Genomic DNA, 15,913 nt, shown 5'->3' with positions numbered 1-15,913 from the left:
AGTGTTATACTTAGTAAAAGATGCTACTGTTTACTGCTATATATATTCCTTAGTCATCAGAACTTAGTATTCAAGTTATTCAAATGTTAATGGCTTTTCTTACCATAGTGTATACCAGTGGTGATTTTGAAAGGTAGGATAGCATGTGTTTGATCCAGTTTATCTCTTTTCTTTTGGACAATTTCATCTGACCTTAATCTTTAGGATCTATTTATTGTGTTCCAGTCGGTTCTATCCAGTACAGATACCATTTAAAGAAGTTACCTTTACCTTTGATACATATGTATTTGCTCTTAATGTAATTGAAACTATCATCATATCATGTGTTAGTAATTCACTCAACAAATATGTATTGAGCACTTATATGTAAAGTACTCAACTTAGGTAATTTAGAGGATCATTCTCCAGTCGTTAATGGGCTTTTGCACTACAATAATTTGACATATGAAAAATCTTTTTTGGTAGGTTACATTATAAAAATCTTAAGTACCTTAAAGGAACCAAACTTCAAAAGATATTTTTTGGGATAAAGAGGTCACGTAACTCTCATAACATAGTATTTCATGTTACTTTTCAAGTCTGTTTCATAGTGCTAGTAAGGTACACTTGATGTAAACTTTAGTAGTATATGACTTGGCAAATTCTAGCATATATATTGAAAGACTACTCCCACTAGTTGCCAGAATAAAGGTCATTACTGTACCTCTTTTATTTTTAATTCTGTTTTTCAGCAATGGATCAAGAATCCAGCAAAGCTGCCTGGCCCAAACCAGCAGGAGGATATCAGACAATCACGGGCAGGAGATATGGAAGAAGACATGCATATGTCAGTTTTAAACCGTGTATGACCAGGCATGAAAGAAGCTTAGGTCGAGCTGGTGATGACTATGAAGTGTTGGAACTAGATGATGTTCCAAAGGAAAATTCCTCCGGTATGCAACATGGAATTATTTAAGAGCTATTAGTAAACATAGAAATTGATCTTGTAATATTTGAAATTGTGAGTTGGGTTTTATGTGTGTCTATGCGTATAAATGCTTTTCATTTTCTATCAAGCAATTCTATTTTGAATTTTTTATTGAATTTAATATTAATAGTATATATATTTAAGCATAGATGAAAATAGAATACAGCTAATCATTAAAATATAACTACATTAGCATGTTAGTGATTACATTGTCACATCCCTTCAGCCAGAGGAAATCTTAATCTTTCAATCAAAAAAATTATTTTTTCATGTAAACTGAATATATTTTGCTCTGAATATTAATTTTAAATAGTTTTTTTGTTTTAATTGTACCGCTCAATAATTTAGCTTGTCTAATTTAATATTTTAAAATCATTAAATACAACTGTCAAGTAATGCTTAGTTATTCATTTAAAAATTTTTAATTATTCAGTGGTTTGAAAAAGTATTTTGCAGATATCCATGCATTATAATGATATATTTTGAATCAATATGATTTCCCTTTTGTCCTGAGGAAACTGGATAATTCTAGATGATTTTTTTACTGTCATTGATGTACAAGAATCTGAATTATTAGCTAAGGACATTCTGTTAAAGAAGCCTTTTTATGATATGGCAAGATTGTTTTTGTTATTTATAATTTATAAATTTTAATTCCAACAAATCTCAGATGTCTTCATTTTTATTATTACATTAGCAGTAATAAGTCATGCTAAAGTAATTTATAGACTAGATAAGAATTTACTCTTGCCTTGAGATTCTGATAAACTGTGGCAAAGAATCAACATTTTGATGTTTTTATTTGTAGCTTATAACATACTTAAAATTAACTCATTATTATAGATGTATTACAACAATTGATTTTGGGGGTACAAATCTATTATAAATATAGACACTGATATATAATCTTCTCAATTGACATCAGACACAATAAAGTCTTATTTCTGTTAGATATGTAACCTGTTCTTATACCTATTATAAGTACTTTTGCAGTCTTTTTCACCTGCATGTAATCAAATAAGTCAAGTTTGAATTGCACATCCCAACAGCTGGGAGGGCAGGTTGGTTACCTTATGCCTTCACTTATGCCTCTTATTGTATAGTCTCTCATTAGCCTCTCATTTTTAATGTCTTTTACAGAATGTTTTAGGTATTAGAATTTAGATCAAAAACCTCCAAAAGACATCTGAGAGAGATAATATTGAGATGCTATACAATAGCATAAATGGAACTCAGAGGGTAACCATTCTGCCCTCTCAGTTAACTTAGGGAATATAGAAGCACCTGTCAGAAATTCATTTATATTCTCAAGTAAGAAATTATTGGAATGATTTCTACTTAAGTAGCCATTATTAAATCAAATTTTATCTAAATTAATCCCTCCAAATATGTTTTCTTTTGTTCTCTACGAAGGTTCCAGTCCATTGGATCAAGTTCAGTCTTCTTTACCCAACGATCCTTTATTTGAAAAAAGTGAAACAGAAATTTCCATTTGTGATACAACATTGAATCAAACTATCGAGAGCAGTCCATCCTTTGCTGCAGTACATCATTGTGAGGAAGGCAGGGACACCTTAGGAAGCAGTAGGAATCTTCATAATCACTCTGAGGGAGAATATACTCCAGGAGCTTATAATGCTTCAAGTGTCCAAAATGGAATTGCATTGGTTCATACTGACTCTTATGATTCAGATAGCAGACGTGGAGAGGATAATGACCGTCTTCAGCTTTCTACAGAAGTTGTGGAAGCTGGTAGATATCAGGAAGCACTGGGCAATACAATATTTGAGTTGGGAAATGAAGTAGAGGCATATACTAGTCTTTCACCGCCAGTTTCCTCTTTTAACTGTGAAATAAGAGATGAGTTTGAAGAGTTAGATTCAGCGCCTTTAGTGAAAAGTTCTCAAGGTGATACTGAGTTTGTCAATCAGATGTCCTCTTCTGAAGATGAAGTCGTTAGAAAGAAAGAACAAAATAATATTAGCCAGGAGAGACAGACAGAAAATTCAACTGAAGATTCAGCCTGTGCTCTGGGGCATATGTGCAGTGAACAAAATACCAGGGATAGGGCCAACCAGGGAAGTTCTCCTGAACAGGTAGTGAGACCCAAAGTTAAAAAACTGATAAGTTCAAGCCAGGTGGACCAAGAAACAGGTTTTAATAGGCATGAAGCTAGACAAAGAAGTGTTCAGAGGTGGAGGGAGGCCTTGGAAGTTGAGGAAAATGGCTCAGATGACCTTTTAATAAAATGTGATGACTATGCTGGAGAACATGACTGTATGTTCTTGGATCCACCCTACTCAAGAGTTACACAGAGGGAAACAGAAAATAACCAAATAACGTCAGAAAGTGGAGCCACAGCAGGAAGGCAAGAAGTTGTGGATAACACCTTTTGGAATGGTTGTGGAGATTATTACCAACTATATGACAAAGATGAAGATAGGTAAGGTTTCACTCAGTGCTTTGCCAGATTGTATAGTGAGCAAAGTGGTTTATCTCTAGTAACATGATGTTTGATGGATAGGGTTCTCTGACTTCATCAGGGAATTAGATATTTATCAAATATTCTTATTTACCATGTGCTAACCATACATGCAAACTGCTGGTTAGTTTTTCACAGAAACTTTCAGATGTTTCAGGAGTTTATTGAAATTATAATTTCAAATAATGATTGTTAGTTGTTATAAAATGTTAGAGATCATAATCACTTTAATCCTTAATCGCTTTAATTCTTAATCACTTTTATTTTAGTTAATAAAATACAAAGTAAACAGTTATGGTATTTAAAAAAAAATTCTATGTTAAGCCAATCTGGGTTTAAAAAGTAATTAAAGTCATAGAAAATTTTGATTGATAATATTGTATTAACTTTGCCAATATTTATTAATATCACCTATTTCTTTATTCTTCCTGTTGGCTTTTCCTATTGCTAAATTTATTTTTTACTTACGTTTATGTAGCATTTAATTTTTATTAACATTTGCGGATGAGGAAACTAAGGCACAACAGAGTTACAAAGCCAATAAATGGTGAAGCTGGAATTTGAATACCTACTTATTGCCTGGCTCCAGATTCTGTGTTCTTCACCACTACATTTACTGTTTTCAAGAGAACACATAACTTTTCCTATAAGCATTTTGATTCCTCTTTAAAAAATAGATTTTTTCCCCCTCAAACTGTAAGAAGAGAGAAATGGAAATTTCTTTGACTACAGTGCAGACTTTTCATTGCCCCAGAGTCCAAATGTTCAGGTTATCTTTTTAACCTAGTTGTAATCCCAACTATGCTCAATTACAGTGCAATTTCAAGATTTTATTAACTTGTGGAAATAATTGTTATTTGTTTAAACTAGAAAGTGCTGCAAAGGAATAAATTAATCCTTTAGAATATAAATTCATTTTATGTATTTTATTTCATATAAAATTAATAAAACGAGGTTTTTTTGGACAGATGAATTAAGCTTCTATAATATAGTATTTGTAACTTGTAGAAACAATCGAAATATAATTTCTACTGCTATCTTGGAAGTGTATAAACTTTAAAGGCTAGTAGACAATATGTAACCTACTGTTTTTTAAGTAAAGGATAAAGGTAGTTAAAAACTTTTGCCTGATTTGTTTCTATTTTTTCAGTTTAGGTTCACAGTCTCACTTTTATCCAAAATCCACAAAGTTCTAAAAATGGAAAATGGCAATAAAACCTGACTAATGTTAATTTATTTCATGGCAGATCTTGATCTGAACTAAAATGAGGCCTTTTTTCTGAGCAGTGATACATTTCGCAGCAGTAATATGAGTATTTGATTACTGGGTTCTGGCTTGGATCCCACTGGGAATTATTAGGTAATCATTCTAAATCTCGGGGGGGGAAATTTTTAATTTCAGAATGTTTTCAATCCTAGGATTTTTGGATTGGATCATGAACTCTATTCTGCCTCTAGGTTACTTTTTAAAAAAATATAGTGTAAGATAACTTATCTTTTGAAAGTATAAGTATAGGTTGTTGCATTTTCTCCCCCAATTACATTTTTGCTTTTTTGAAGAAAGTCATTTAATTTGGCTGTGCCATCTCCACTATAGACGCACTAATCGAAAATAAAAACCTCTTTTATTTGCTTTTTATAGTCAGGCCTAATATCATCTAATGAAGTTGATGAAATCTTTACACTGTTTGCCAACCTCAAGAGAAGGGGTAGTTTTCTTGCCTCTTGGTTTTTAAATTGATTCTGTTTTTCATTAGAAGTGTCTTTTTTTCCTTAGAATGACTCTGGACTTTTAATGGTTATAGGGAGTTACCTTAGTATATTTATAATGTGTTTTTCCTTAAGTGATATGTCACTATTATGAACAATGATTTTTTACAAACGGAATATACAGATGATAATAATACTTATAGTTAATAGAAACTTTTTGTCTTTACACGTTTTAGTAATGTATTGACTTGCAGAACCTGTAGTTGGGGTGTGCTGAAATGATGAAACTAATTTTGGAGCATTCTTTAAAACACATTGAAATGCCAGAAACACTTAGGATTTTTTTGTTTTTTTTTTAAGACTCTTCACAAAGTAAGTTCTCAAAGGTAATGATTCTACCTAAGATTCCACTTATATTTTCGTCTTTAAGCCTTAAGATATGTTTTAGGACCTCATTTCAGTAGTCTACAATTTTGAGGAGTAATTCTATTTCTGCATTACTGTTTTCAGTTCCTCTACCCTTACTTTCTGCAAAGCATCACAGTTGCCAGATGCCTTTTAATATGGTACCAGATAAAGGTTGAAATTTAACAACTGTACACTTCTGTGTAGTTTCATTTTGCCACTTGTTCACTACCTGATGTTTTGCTGTAGTCCTGTTCAGTTCCCGTATTAACAGGTTAGAGAAATGGGGAAACACAGTGACTTTACCTTAAATACTTTGAGAAGAAAAGTAAAAATACCTTCTATTTTGAGTCTTTGAGATTTTTTTGAGTTTTTACTGCTTTGTGAAACTTAAAAATTATATACCTGAAAAGTTTTCTTGTTGTGTTCTGTTATAGCTACAAATAGAACTCCCTTACCAAGAACATAACTAAAATTTACTGTGACATTTGTAGATATAAGACATTTGGCCACTTAAAAAATATATAATTTATAATTCTTTATAAGTGGAAAAGTATTTTAATGAATGAGTGACCCATTTCTTCCCTGAAAAATTCTAAATGATCACTTAATCACATCTGAAACATTACAGTCATGGGATAAGCATTACAGCTGGTAGCATTGCTCTGAGCTGTTTGACAGGAACTGAACTCCACCTTATTAAATTAGAACTGCAAGGGAAATTTTAATAGGCAACATATAATTACCAGACTTGGAATTAGACCAAAGAGCTAAGGTTAACACCCAGCTCTTTTGAAATATACCCTGAGAACTTTAATAACTGTCTGAGGACAAGATCTTGAGTTTAAAGCAAACTTTAAGCCATGCCAGCACATTTTAACCTTGGACCTAACTGTTCTAAAGAGAGGCATACCATCTCCTGACCATTTCTTATAGAACTTGATGTTTCTTGCACACTGTTTCTGTACTGAGACCTTAACCTTGCTTAAAAGGTAAAAAACCTTACCTAGAATAAAAACGTCAGGATTGCTTTTTTATTGTTGTTGATGATGTTGGTAGAGTAAAAGGAACATTAGCCATTTAGATTGTTTCAGTTTGATATATTCATTTATTGAAATCCTCTTGAGTGTCAGACTTTGTTCTCAGTTACTCTATAAATGTAAATAATAATGATCCCTGTTCTTTGGTGTTCACTAGCCTTATGAGAAAGACAAAATGTACAGATAATTACCATGAGGCTAAATTAAGCTCTTTTTCTGTTTTTATATAAGTTAGCCGAGAGTCATGAAGAAAGCTCCTCTGATCATCCTGTAGCCTAGCAAATAAAACATCTATGAGCAGCCGAAACAAAGATTTTAAAGCATGTGCTCTAACATTTTAGCAAACCTTTTAATCTTGTTTCCAAGTTCATAGAAGTTTAGGAGCAAATTACAGATAAATAGCTTTTATTTATCTGTGTATTGTAATCTGTAACTCCCTAGCATGCATGAGGACTCCGTGCTAGGGTAGTTTTCTTGGCTCTTGGTTTTTAAATCCGTGCTAGGGAGTCCTCATGCATGCTAGGGAGTTACAGATTACAGTATTCTGAATATTAAAGGAAAGAACCAGAAAGTTGTAAAAGGCAGGCACAATTTAAAAATAACCATCTGGGCCTTATTTACTAGATTAAGCAGCCTTATAGATTTGAACAGCTTCCATTTGTATTACTGTATTACAACAAAGTTCAGTGTTAATAGTGGTAAAATGTCCCAGACTGCTTAGATTACGTTCAGTACACTACCTTTGAAAATCTAGAGAATTATATGTTTTAACACTTTTCCATTCAGAGTATATTTTTATTAAAACTCAAAGTGTTTTTGATCCTCAGCTGGTCAGGTAACAAATTTATCTAAAATTTCACTTTTCCCTAAGCTCCTATATATTGAATATTTATGGATACAATAAATGTCAGGGAAGACAAACCAGTTCCTTGAGAGATTTAGCGAAGAACAGATTGCTTTAGGTTTTACTTATAGACGTTATATCTACTTAGGATTCATACAAAAATTATTTGTTTAGAAATCACATATAATTTAATTCTATATGTGAAAAAAGTTTTTTTGATTCATAATTGAATGTGTAAGGAGTAACATTCAATTAAGTTATAGTTGTTGCTTTTGAATATAGCTCTAAACGCTAATGGGAGACAAGATTAATGATAGACTATAGAAAATCAAAATGGTACTTAATTTAGTTTTTACTTTGAGAAATTTAAAATGTTTAACTCGTGTGCTTTTATAATCAAGAACAAGTAGATCTTTTATTGCACAATTATTTTGTGTCCTGTTCTGGTGCTTTAAAAAAGTTATTTTTAAATCCTTTCTCATTTTGCTTTTAGTTTCATAGACTCTCGTCACTCTGAGTAGATAATTTTATCTCTTACTATCCTGGAGATACTGAAATGGTTAAACATGAACTTTTCTGTTTTTCTCTTCTCCATGTTAGAATATTTCAATATCTATTCCTATTTTTAATTTCTTCTTCAGTGAAGAGAGGTAAGTAACTCTTCTCATTCTGTGCCTATAGTCATATCTGACACCTTACTTTATCTATTATCCTTATTCCTAGGTTGCTTCCCTCTGCCTTTCATTCTCTAATTTTTCTAAATCTTGGGAAACCTTCACATGATTTTGCTCCCTCTATTAACCAATTGCCTGTTTGTTTTCTCTTTCGCTGCTGAATTTTCAGAATAAGTGTTTCACACCATGTTCTAGTCCTTCACTCTCCACTCTTTAAATGCCTCCAAATCTAATTCTCAGTATTATTTCTCTATTCTCTAATGTTAACAGTGACCTCCTAATTTCCACAGCCAATTGACTTCTCACAGTACCTGTTTTCTTTGACTTCATTGCTCCTATTGAGCTGTTTGCTCACCCTTTCCTGCTTCTCTTCCATTGCCCTATGTTGGATACTTGAAAATTACCTACTTAGAGGTGAGGGTTATGTATAATGAGTAATAATGATATAGGACAGGGGTTTGCAAACCTTTTCTTAAAGGACTAGACAGTAAATATATTAGGTTTTTCTGACCAAGAGGCAAAATCAAAGATAAACATGTAAAATACCATTTTTAGCTCACAGACCATTAGGAAAAAACAAAAAACAAAAAACAAGAAAAACAGCAGGGCCAGAGATTTGGCCAGAGGGCTGCAGTTTGCCAATTCTTGACATATGCTTCTTAAATATATTGACTATTGATGATAGACATTCTTTTTATATTAAAATTTAGAGATAGTTCATTAATCCAGAAAAGTTTAGAAGTTTCATGTGTTGCTTTTCTGAACAGGAAAATATTCTGAGTAAAATGTTTTAAAAATGAGATTATCTTTAGTAAGTACATTAAAAATTGCCACAAATTAATATAGAAACCTTACCCTAATTGTTAAAGAAATATCATAATTGGAGTTAGTAATTCAGCTTTGAATTTGAGAAGCTTCATAGTCAAGGAAACATAGCTCAATAAGCTCTTCTCAAAATGTTTTCTAAGTTACATTTTGACACTGATATATGCCTAGGAGTGATTTACTTGATCTTATAAGCAACTTGAGCTTATACCCATCAGAAAGAACACCTTTTATTTGCTATGCCAGGGCTATACTGCATTTCTTCTCCAGGATGTTTGTGCTCTGTTTCCCATCATTTACTGAAAATTGGATGCTGATTTTATGTTATTTTTTTTTTACTTTTAACATCTCAGAGATTGGATTAGTGCTGTTCTTTCTTAATAGCATCTTGATCTCTTGGGTTCATCTACCTATAGAAAGAGGAACTCACTGACTAATTTAGATATTAATAATACATCATCATAGAGAAAATTTCTTAAACAATTACCACTTCCTTTCAAAAACATAAACTAAAATTTATTTTTTGGTTTCTCAAAAGTCAACGCACAAAGGGAAATCTTTAGAGGATTCTTGATCAGAATGGTTGATAAAGTTGGAAGGATCATTTAAGATTTATTTTCAACATCGATCAGTAATATTTTTATGTTCAGCAATATAAGATGTGCTTTAAGAGCAGTTAAAAGTGACCAAATTAATCAAAGTTAAATATAGCCAAAAGTAATTTGCTGGGGTTCTTTATTAACCCTTTTATTGTATCTGTTGGTTTCTTATCTAAATAGTCTCGAATTGAAATTTATTTTGTGTTCACAGTCCTACCAAAGGACGTCACTAAAGATTTGTCAGTGCTGCTTTTTATGAATTTGAATCTCTCTCCATTTTAAAGTCCTTTGTGAAAAAAGAAGAAGGAAATAGTTAAGGTTTTAAAACATGGTAATGGTGGAAATTTATTCATAGAAGATATTTCATCAGTTGCCTATATGTAATTAGAATGTGTAATAAATCTATTATTATTTACTTCAGATAGCATTTAATTTATAATTACCATGTTATATTTAAAACTGTATTCAGAAATATGTCTAAAATATGAAGAACCTATATCTAAGCACTATGGAATTATTTACTTTAATGAAAAAATAATAAATTGATAATTTCATTATTTGCCATATGCTATATTTACATTTGAAAAAGTTACATCTACTGAGTATATTTGTGTGGTTTTTTTTCAATACTTAAAAAATTGAATTAACACCCGATGACACATGTGAGACACCAGTAGTCCACTCTATACCATGTTGCCTGGTTAATACTCCATTTGATAAATGCACATGTAATGATGGTTCATTTATTTGTTTTAAATTTGCAGTTCAGAATGCAGTGATGGAGAATGGTCTGCTTCTTTGCCTCATCGATTTTCTGGTACAGAAAAAGATCAGTCCTCGAGTGATGAAAGCTGGGAGACGCTACCAGGAAAAGATGAGAATGAACCTGAACTACAGAGTGATAGCAGTGGTCCTGAAGAAAACCAAGAATTATCTCTTCAGGAAGGGTATGTTTAACAGTGAGATTTATTATTTTTTATGTATTCTACAAGAATACTATATATCACATTCAAATGTTGGCTATGCTATTAATTGCATTTATAACTACTGCGTAGGACAAGTAAGTCCTACTGATTTTTTTCATTATACTTTTGGTATTTTACAAAAAACAAATTGAAAAGACTAGTAATTTCATTATCTCTTACTGAGGTACACTGTGTTTCACTTGGCTTTATTAAAGAAAACTTGGTCATTTAAAAGATCACTTTATTCAAGTTAGGTATGAGTGAATTAGAACTGCCATTGCTATAGAGTGGAGATAATGGCAAGAGACATCCTGAGAGAGAAATTAGTGATAATATTCACAGAAATAGAGGCAGTTGCAAAAATTGAATGTTAGTTGGATGTCTAATTGCATTAGATGGGATCTCCAGAAATCAGTGATTGATAGTAAACATCTTTGTCTTTTTCTAACATTAGTGGAAATGCTCTAGTATAGGGGTTGTCAAACTTTTATACTGTGAAGGGCCAGATAGTAAATATTTTCCTCCTGGTTGCTAGTTTCTATTGCAGCTACTCAACTCTACCATTATAGTGTGAAAGTAGCCATAGCTAATATGTTAACGAATGGGTGTAACTCTTCAAACAAAATTTTATTTATAAAAACAGGCGACGGGCTAGAAATAACCTGTAGGCCATAGTTTACCAACCCTTGCTCTAGTATTTTACCAGGAAGAATGATTCCGGCTTTTAGGTTGATATACATAAATACACACATATTTTTTAAACATACTAAGGAAATATTCTTCTATTATTATTTTGTAGAATTCTAGAAAGATTGTTAAAGTCTTTTTAGCATCAGTGGAAATGATCATAAATGATTTTTCACTTTTGACCTGATAATCATGAGGAATAATTTTGTTACTAGATTTACTAATATTTATTTAACTGCCCTTGCTTCTTGAAATAAACCCAACATGATCTCATAGTCATGGTTTATTTTTGTTTTAGCGAGCTACTGAATTCCATTTGCTTATATTTTACATAGGATTTTTATATTGAGACACAGTGCAAATTATCTAGTTTTTTGTCTCAATAGCAGTTTGATACTTGCTAAAAGAATGTGTATCCTATTTTTTTTCTTTTTAAATCTTTTGGCGTTTAAAAAACTTATTTACTCTTTAAAAATTCTTTAAATAGCTTATTTATTCCTTTAAAGGTTGTTAGTATTTTCTTGTGAACCCTTCTAGGCTTGGTATTTTATTGTGATGGAGTATCTCTGATAATTTTAATATTTTTCTCTGATAATTGATTCATTCTGTTTTTAGTCTCATGGAATGTATTTTGGTGAATATCTTTTCTTAGAAAAAATCTGGCAGCTTGTATTAACGTTAAAATTTATAATTCTCAAAAGGTATAAATTTCCAGCTTGAGAGTATTCCTTTTTTATTATTATTTTAGCTTTATTTAGTGCTTTTAATGTTGCTTTAGTTAATTTAAAAATTAACATAATTAAGTTACAAGATATGATATTAATGAAAAATTTTTATTTTAAAATAAATTGAACTATATTTAGGATGCACTAAAATCTCGCAGTAAAAATGCTATGTGCCTCCAGTTGACAGAAAAATTTTTTTTATAAAATAATTTTTAATTTGAATAACGAAGTTCTACTTTGTTTTGTCAGTTCACATTTTCGATGATAATTTTTTACAGTATGCCAATTATAAATAAAATGAGATAGAGATAACACATAAGTTAAAATTTCTTACAAATATAGATATTAATATACAAAACATAAATGAAATTAACCTGGGAGTAATATATATTAGAAAATCTGTAAAGAAAGAAATTTGCAGACATAATTGGTTTAAACAGTGGTAGGTTGGGGTGGAGTTTTTTGCTTTTCCTGATTTTTAAGTTCAATCTTCTTTAATCACTATTATTTAGTTTCCTGAGTATTATTGTTTTATATGTAATTTGTGATAATATTTATTTATTTAACATATTTATGGAGCATTTAATATGTGCCAAGCATTGTGCTGGATCCTGGGATTATATCAGTGAACAACACAAATAAGATTCCCTTTTGAAGCTCACATTGTAGTGGGAGAGGCACATAATAAACAAGATAAAAGCATGATAAGTGACAAACTGTGATGATAATTGTGAAGGAAATAAAACACTAATGTGACAAGAAGTAACTGATAGGGGCCTACATTAATTAGAATGGTCAGGGAGGACTTCTCTGAGGAATTGACTTTTGAGTTGGAATCTAAAAGGGAATTAGCAGTTTTAAGGAAGAGCTTTCTAGGCAAAAAGAAAGGTAAGAGCAAAGGTTTTGAAAAGGAAATGGTTTGGCATGTGTGAAGGTAGCGGGGCTTAAGTGAATGAGTGAAGAGTTGTATGGGATGATGTGAGCAGGAACCAGATTACACAGGACATATAGCATCTGGAATTTAGTCAGAGATCAGTGAGATTTTAAGTGGAGAAGTAATTGATCTGACACACATTTAAAAAAATCACTAGCTGTTTTGTGGTAGTTGAATTGGGACTAGTTAAAAAGGGGACAGGGGATGAGTTAGGCTGTTGGATGAGGGGATGATAGTGAGAATTAAGAAAAGTAAATGTGTTTGAGAATATTTTCAAGTTGTAAATAATAGAATGGACTGGGAGTAAAATGAGGGAGAATGAGGAATCAATCAGTTATAATTGAGTTTTTTGGTTTGAGCATTAGTTATATGCTAATGTCATTGACAGAGATGAGGAAGTCTGGGGAGAGAACTGGGGAGTAGGAACTCCTTTTGGAAGTTTTATGTGCCAGTTAGATAGACATGCAGATGGTAAGTAGGCACTTGGATATTTAATTTACAAATTTAAGAGAAATCTCCCAGATTATAGTTAAATATAGAGATATATAACTACAAACAGAAACACATTTGGAAGTCATCAGCGTTGATATCCTACAATAATAAAACAGTGATTTAGTTAAAAAATAAAGGTAGGAAGTGAGGTGGACAGAACTAAAACGCTGGACAGCAATAGTATTTAAGTTGATGAGGAAGATCAGAGTTGAAGTGTATTGTTTTGGAGAGGATTGAAAGTTAAGTTTGTTTGTTTGTTTGTTTGTTTTTTGCCCCTTCCCCCTCCCCTGTACCCTTTGGTAACCACTAGTCTATTGTCCTTGTCCATGAGTCTCTGTTCGTTTGTCCTGTTCATTTGTTGCTTTTAGGTTTTTATCCCACATATAAGTGATAGCATGTGGTTTTCAACTTTTTCTGTCTGGCTTATTTCACTTAGCGTGATTATCTCGAGGTCTATCCATGTTGTTGCAGATGGCAGTATTTCATCTCTTCTTATGGCTGAGTAATATTCCATTGTATGTGTGTACCACATCTTCTTTATCCAATTATCTATCGTAGGACACTTTGGTTGTTTCCCTGTCCTGACCACTGTAAATAATGCTGCTATGAACATTGGTGTGCAAATATCTTTTCGGATGTGGGTTTTCAAGTCTTTGGGGTAAATACCCAGTAGAGTGATTGCTGGGTCATATGGTGGATCAATTCTTAGTTTTTTGAGGAACCTCCATACTATTTTCCATAGTGGCTGTACTAATTTTCAGTCCTACCAGCAGTGTATGAGGGTTCCTATTTCTCCACATTCTCTTTAACATTTGTTATTACTTGTCCTGTTGAATACAGCTATTCTAACAGAAAGTTATCTTTTGACATAAGTTAAATTTGTATGGTAAAATTTCAAGAATAACCGGTATAATAAATAAATATAGAGTATATGTGCTAGAAACCTATAGAGAAGGAAAAAAGGAATAAAGAGTGGAAAAAGAACATTTAAAGTCAATCCAAATAAAAGTAAAGAAAGGAATAAAAATGCATTAAAAAAGAAAAATACAGATGAAAAATGTAGGATGTAGGAACAAGTCCTGCAATAAATATAAATTGCCTAATTTTTCCTTGTAAAAGATAAAGCTTCTAATCAGATGGATTTCTTTTTAAAGTTAAATGTTGTTTACAGAAGACATACTTAAAGCGTAAGTATACAGAAAGATTGAAAGTAAAAGGATAGAAAATATTTCAGGCAAATACTAACTTTTTAAAAAATTGAGTAGTTATATTAACATTAGCAAAGAAAACTTAAAAAAGTATTATTGGGGAGAATGAGGGTCACTATATAATGATAAGTTTAAATTACCAGTAAAATGTAGCAGTTTTTAACTTTAATGCACTTAATAAAATAGACTCAATATATAAATCAAAATTTGACCAAACTAGAGAATATTAACAAATTTACTATCATATTGGGAAATTTTTAAATACCTTTCTCAATTTACTGATGATTTATGGAAATAAAAAATTCGTCTATCTTTAGATTTGAACAACTCATTTAAGCATGGTTTAATGAACACCGTATCCTGTGGACTACACAAACACGTAAAAACTGAACATGTCCTAGGCTACAAATTACAAATTAACATGATTCAAAGAACCAATATCCTGCAGACTATATTTTCTTACCATAATGCTATTAACTTAGGAATAAATAAAATATAAACTTGTAAAAACCCTATGCGTTTTAAATTATCCATTCTTCTGAGTAACCAAAACAATGAAGAAATCATAATAGAAGTTTAAATGTTCACAAGTCAATGATAATTTGTGGGAAGCAATGAAATTGATATTTAAAGGGAAATTTATCTTTTAAAAATGCTTGTGTTAGAAAAGAAGAAAAGCTGAAAAAGGGGCTGTGCGTTTAACTTAAAATAGCAAAGAAATATTATCATAAACAAAAAAGGAGGTAAGAATGAGAATAGGAAAGATAAAAGCAAAAATCAAGGAAGTAGAAGACAGCTACAGTAGAGAGGATTAAAGAAATCAGAATTTGAAACTTTAAAAACTAGGCAATCTATTTGGGTAGTGAACAAGGAAGTAAAGACAAGGCACAAGTAAACAATACTGAAATACAAAAGCGGATATAGCTACACAGCAAAGACTAAAGTTTACAGTACTAAAAAGTACTGTAAACTTTTTAAATTTGAAAACTTAGAAGAAATCAACAAATTTCTAGAAGAATGGAATTTACCAAAACACACTCAGGAAGAAATAGAAAGACTGAGTACTGTTATACCACAGATATGTAATCAGTGGTTTAACCCATTTCCCATTTACCTTGAAATAACTCGCAGATTACAGTCCTAACCCTACCCCTAAAGTTTGTCATGAAATGTCTGGCTTTTATTATTATTTTTGCATCGCTCTAGTATATTGATAGTCTTTGGAAACAAATTACATCATTCTGTTCATCGCATTCTGCTTTTAGTAGTGGTACTTCCATTTACAAAATATGGTAATGCTCAATCGCTGAAAATGTCAAATCCTAGAAAACGTAGCACTCCTACGCGTGATGTTAA

The 15,913-nt window shown here is 31.6% G+C and overlaps 1 protein-coding gene across 1 annotated transcript in view; it reads left to right on the top strand.

Annotated features, from left to right (window-relative positions):
- Positions 1 to 15,913, top strand: part of PJA2 (praja ring finger ubiquitin ligase 2) — a 65,716-nt gene that overhangs the window by 21,243 nt on the left and 28,560 nt on the right. The window contains exons 3-5 of the mRNA XM_011365151.2: positions 732 to 932; positions 2,381 to 3,410; positions 10,311 to 10,493. Coding sequence (XP_011363453.1) covers positions 732 to 932; positions 2,381 to 3,410; positions 10,311 to 10,493 — 1,414 coding nt within the window. The remainder of the gene's footprint in view (positions 1 to 731; positions 933 to 2,380; positions 3,411 to 10,310; positions 10,494 to 15,913) is intronic.

The sequence above is a fragment of the Pteropus vampyrus genome, unplaced genomic scaffold (assembly GCF_000151845.1).
Source record: "Pteropus vampyrus isolate Shadow unplaced genomic scaffold, Pvam_2.0 Scaffold106, whole genome shotgun sequence".
Classification (NCBI taxonomy): Eukaryota; Metazoa; Chordata; class Mammalia; order Chiroptera; family Pteropodidae; genus Pteropus; species Pteropus vampyrus.
This window is presented reverse-complemented; position numbering and strand designations above follow the sequence as displayed.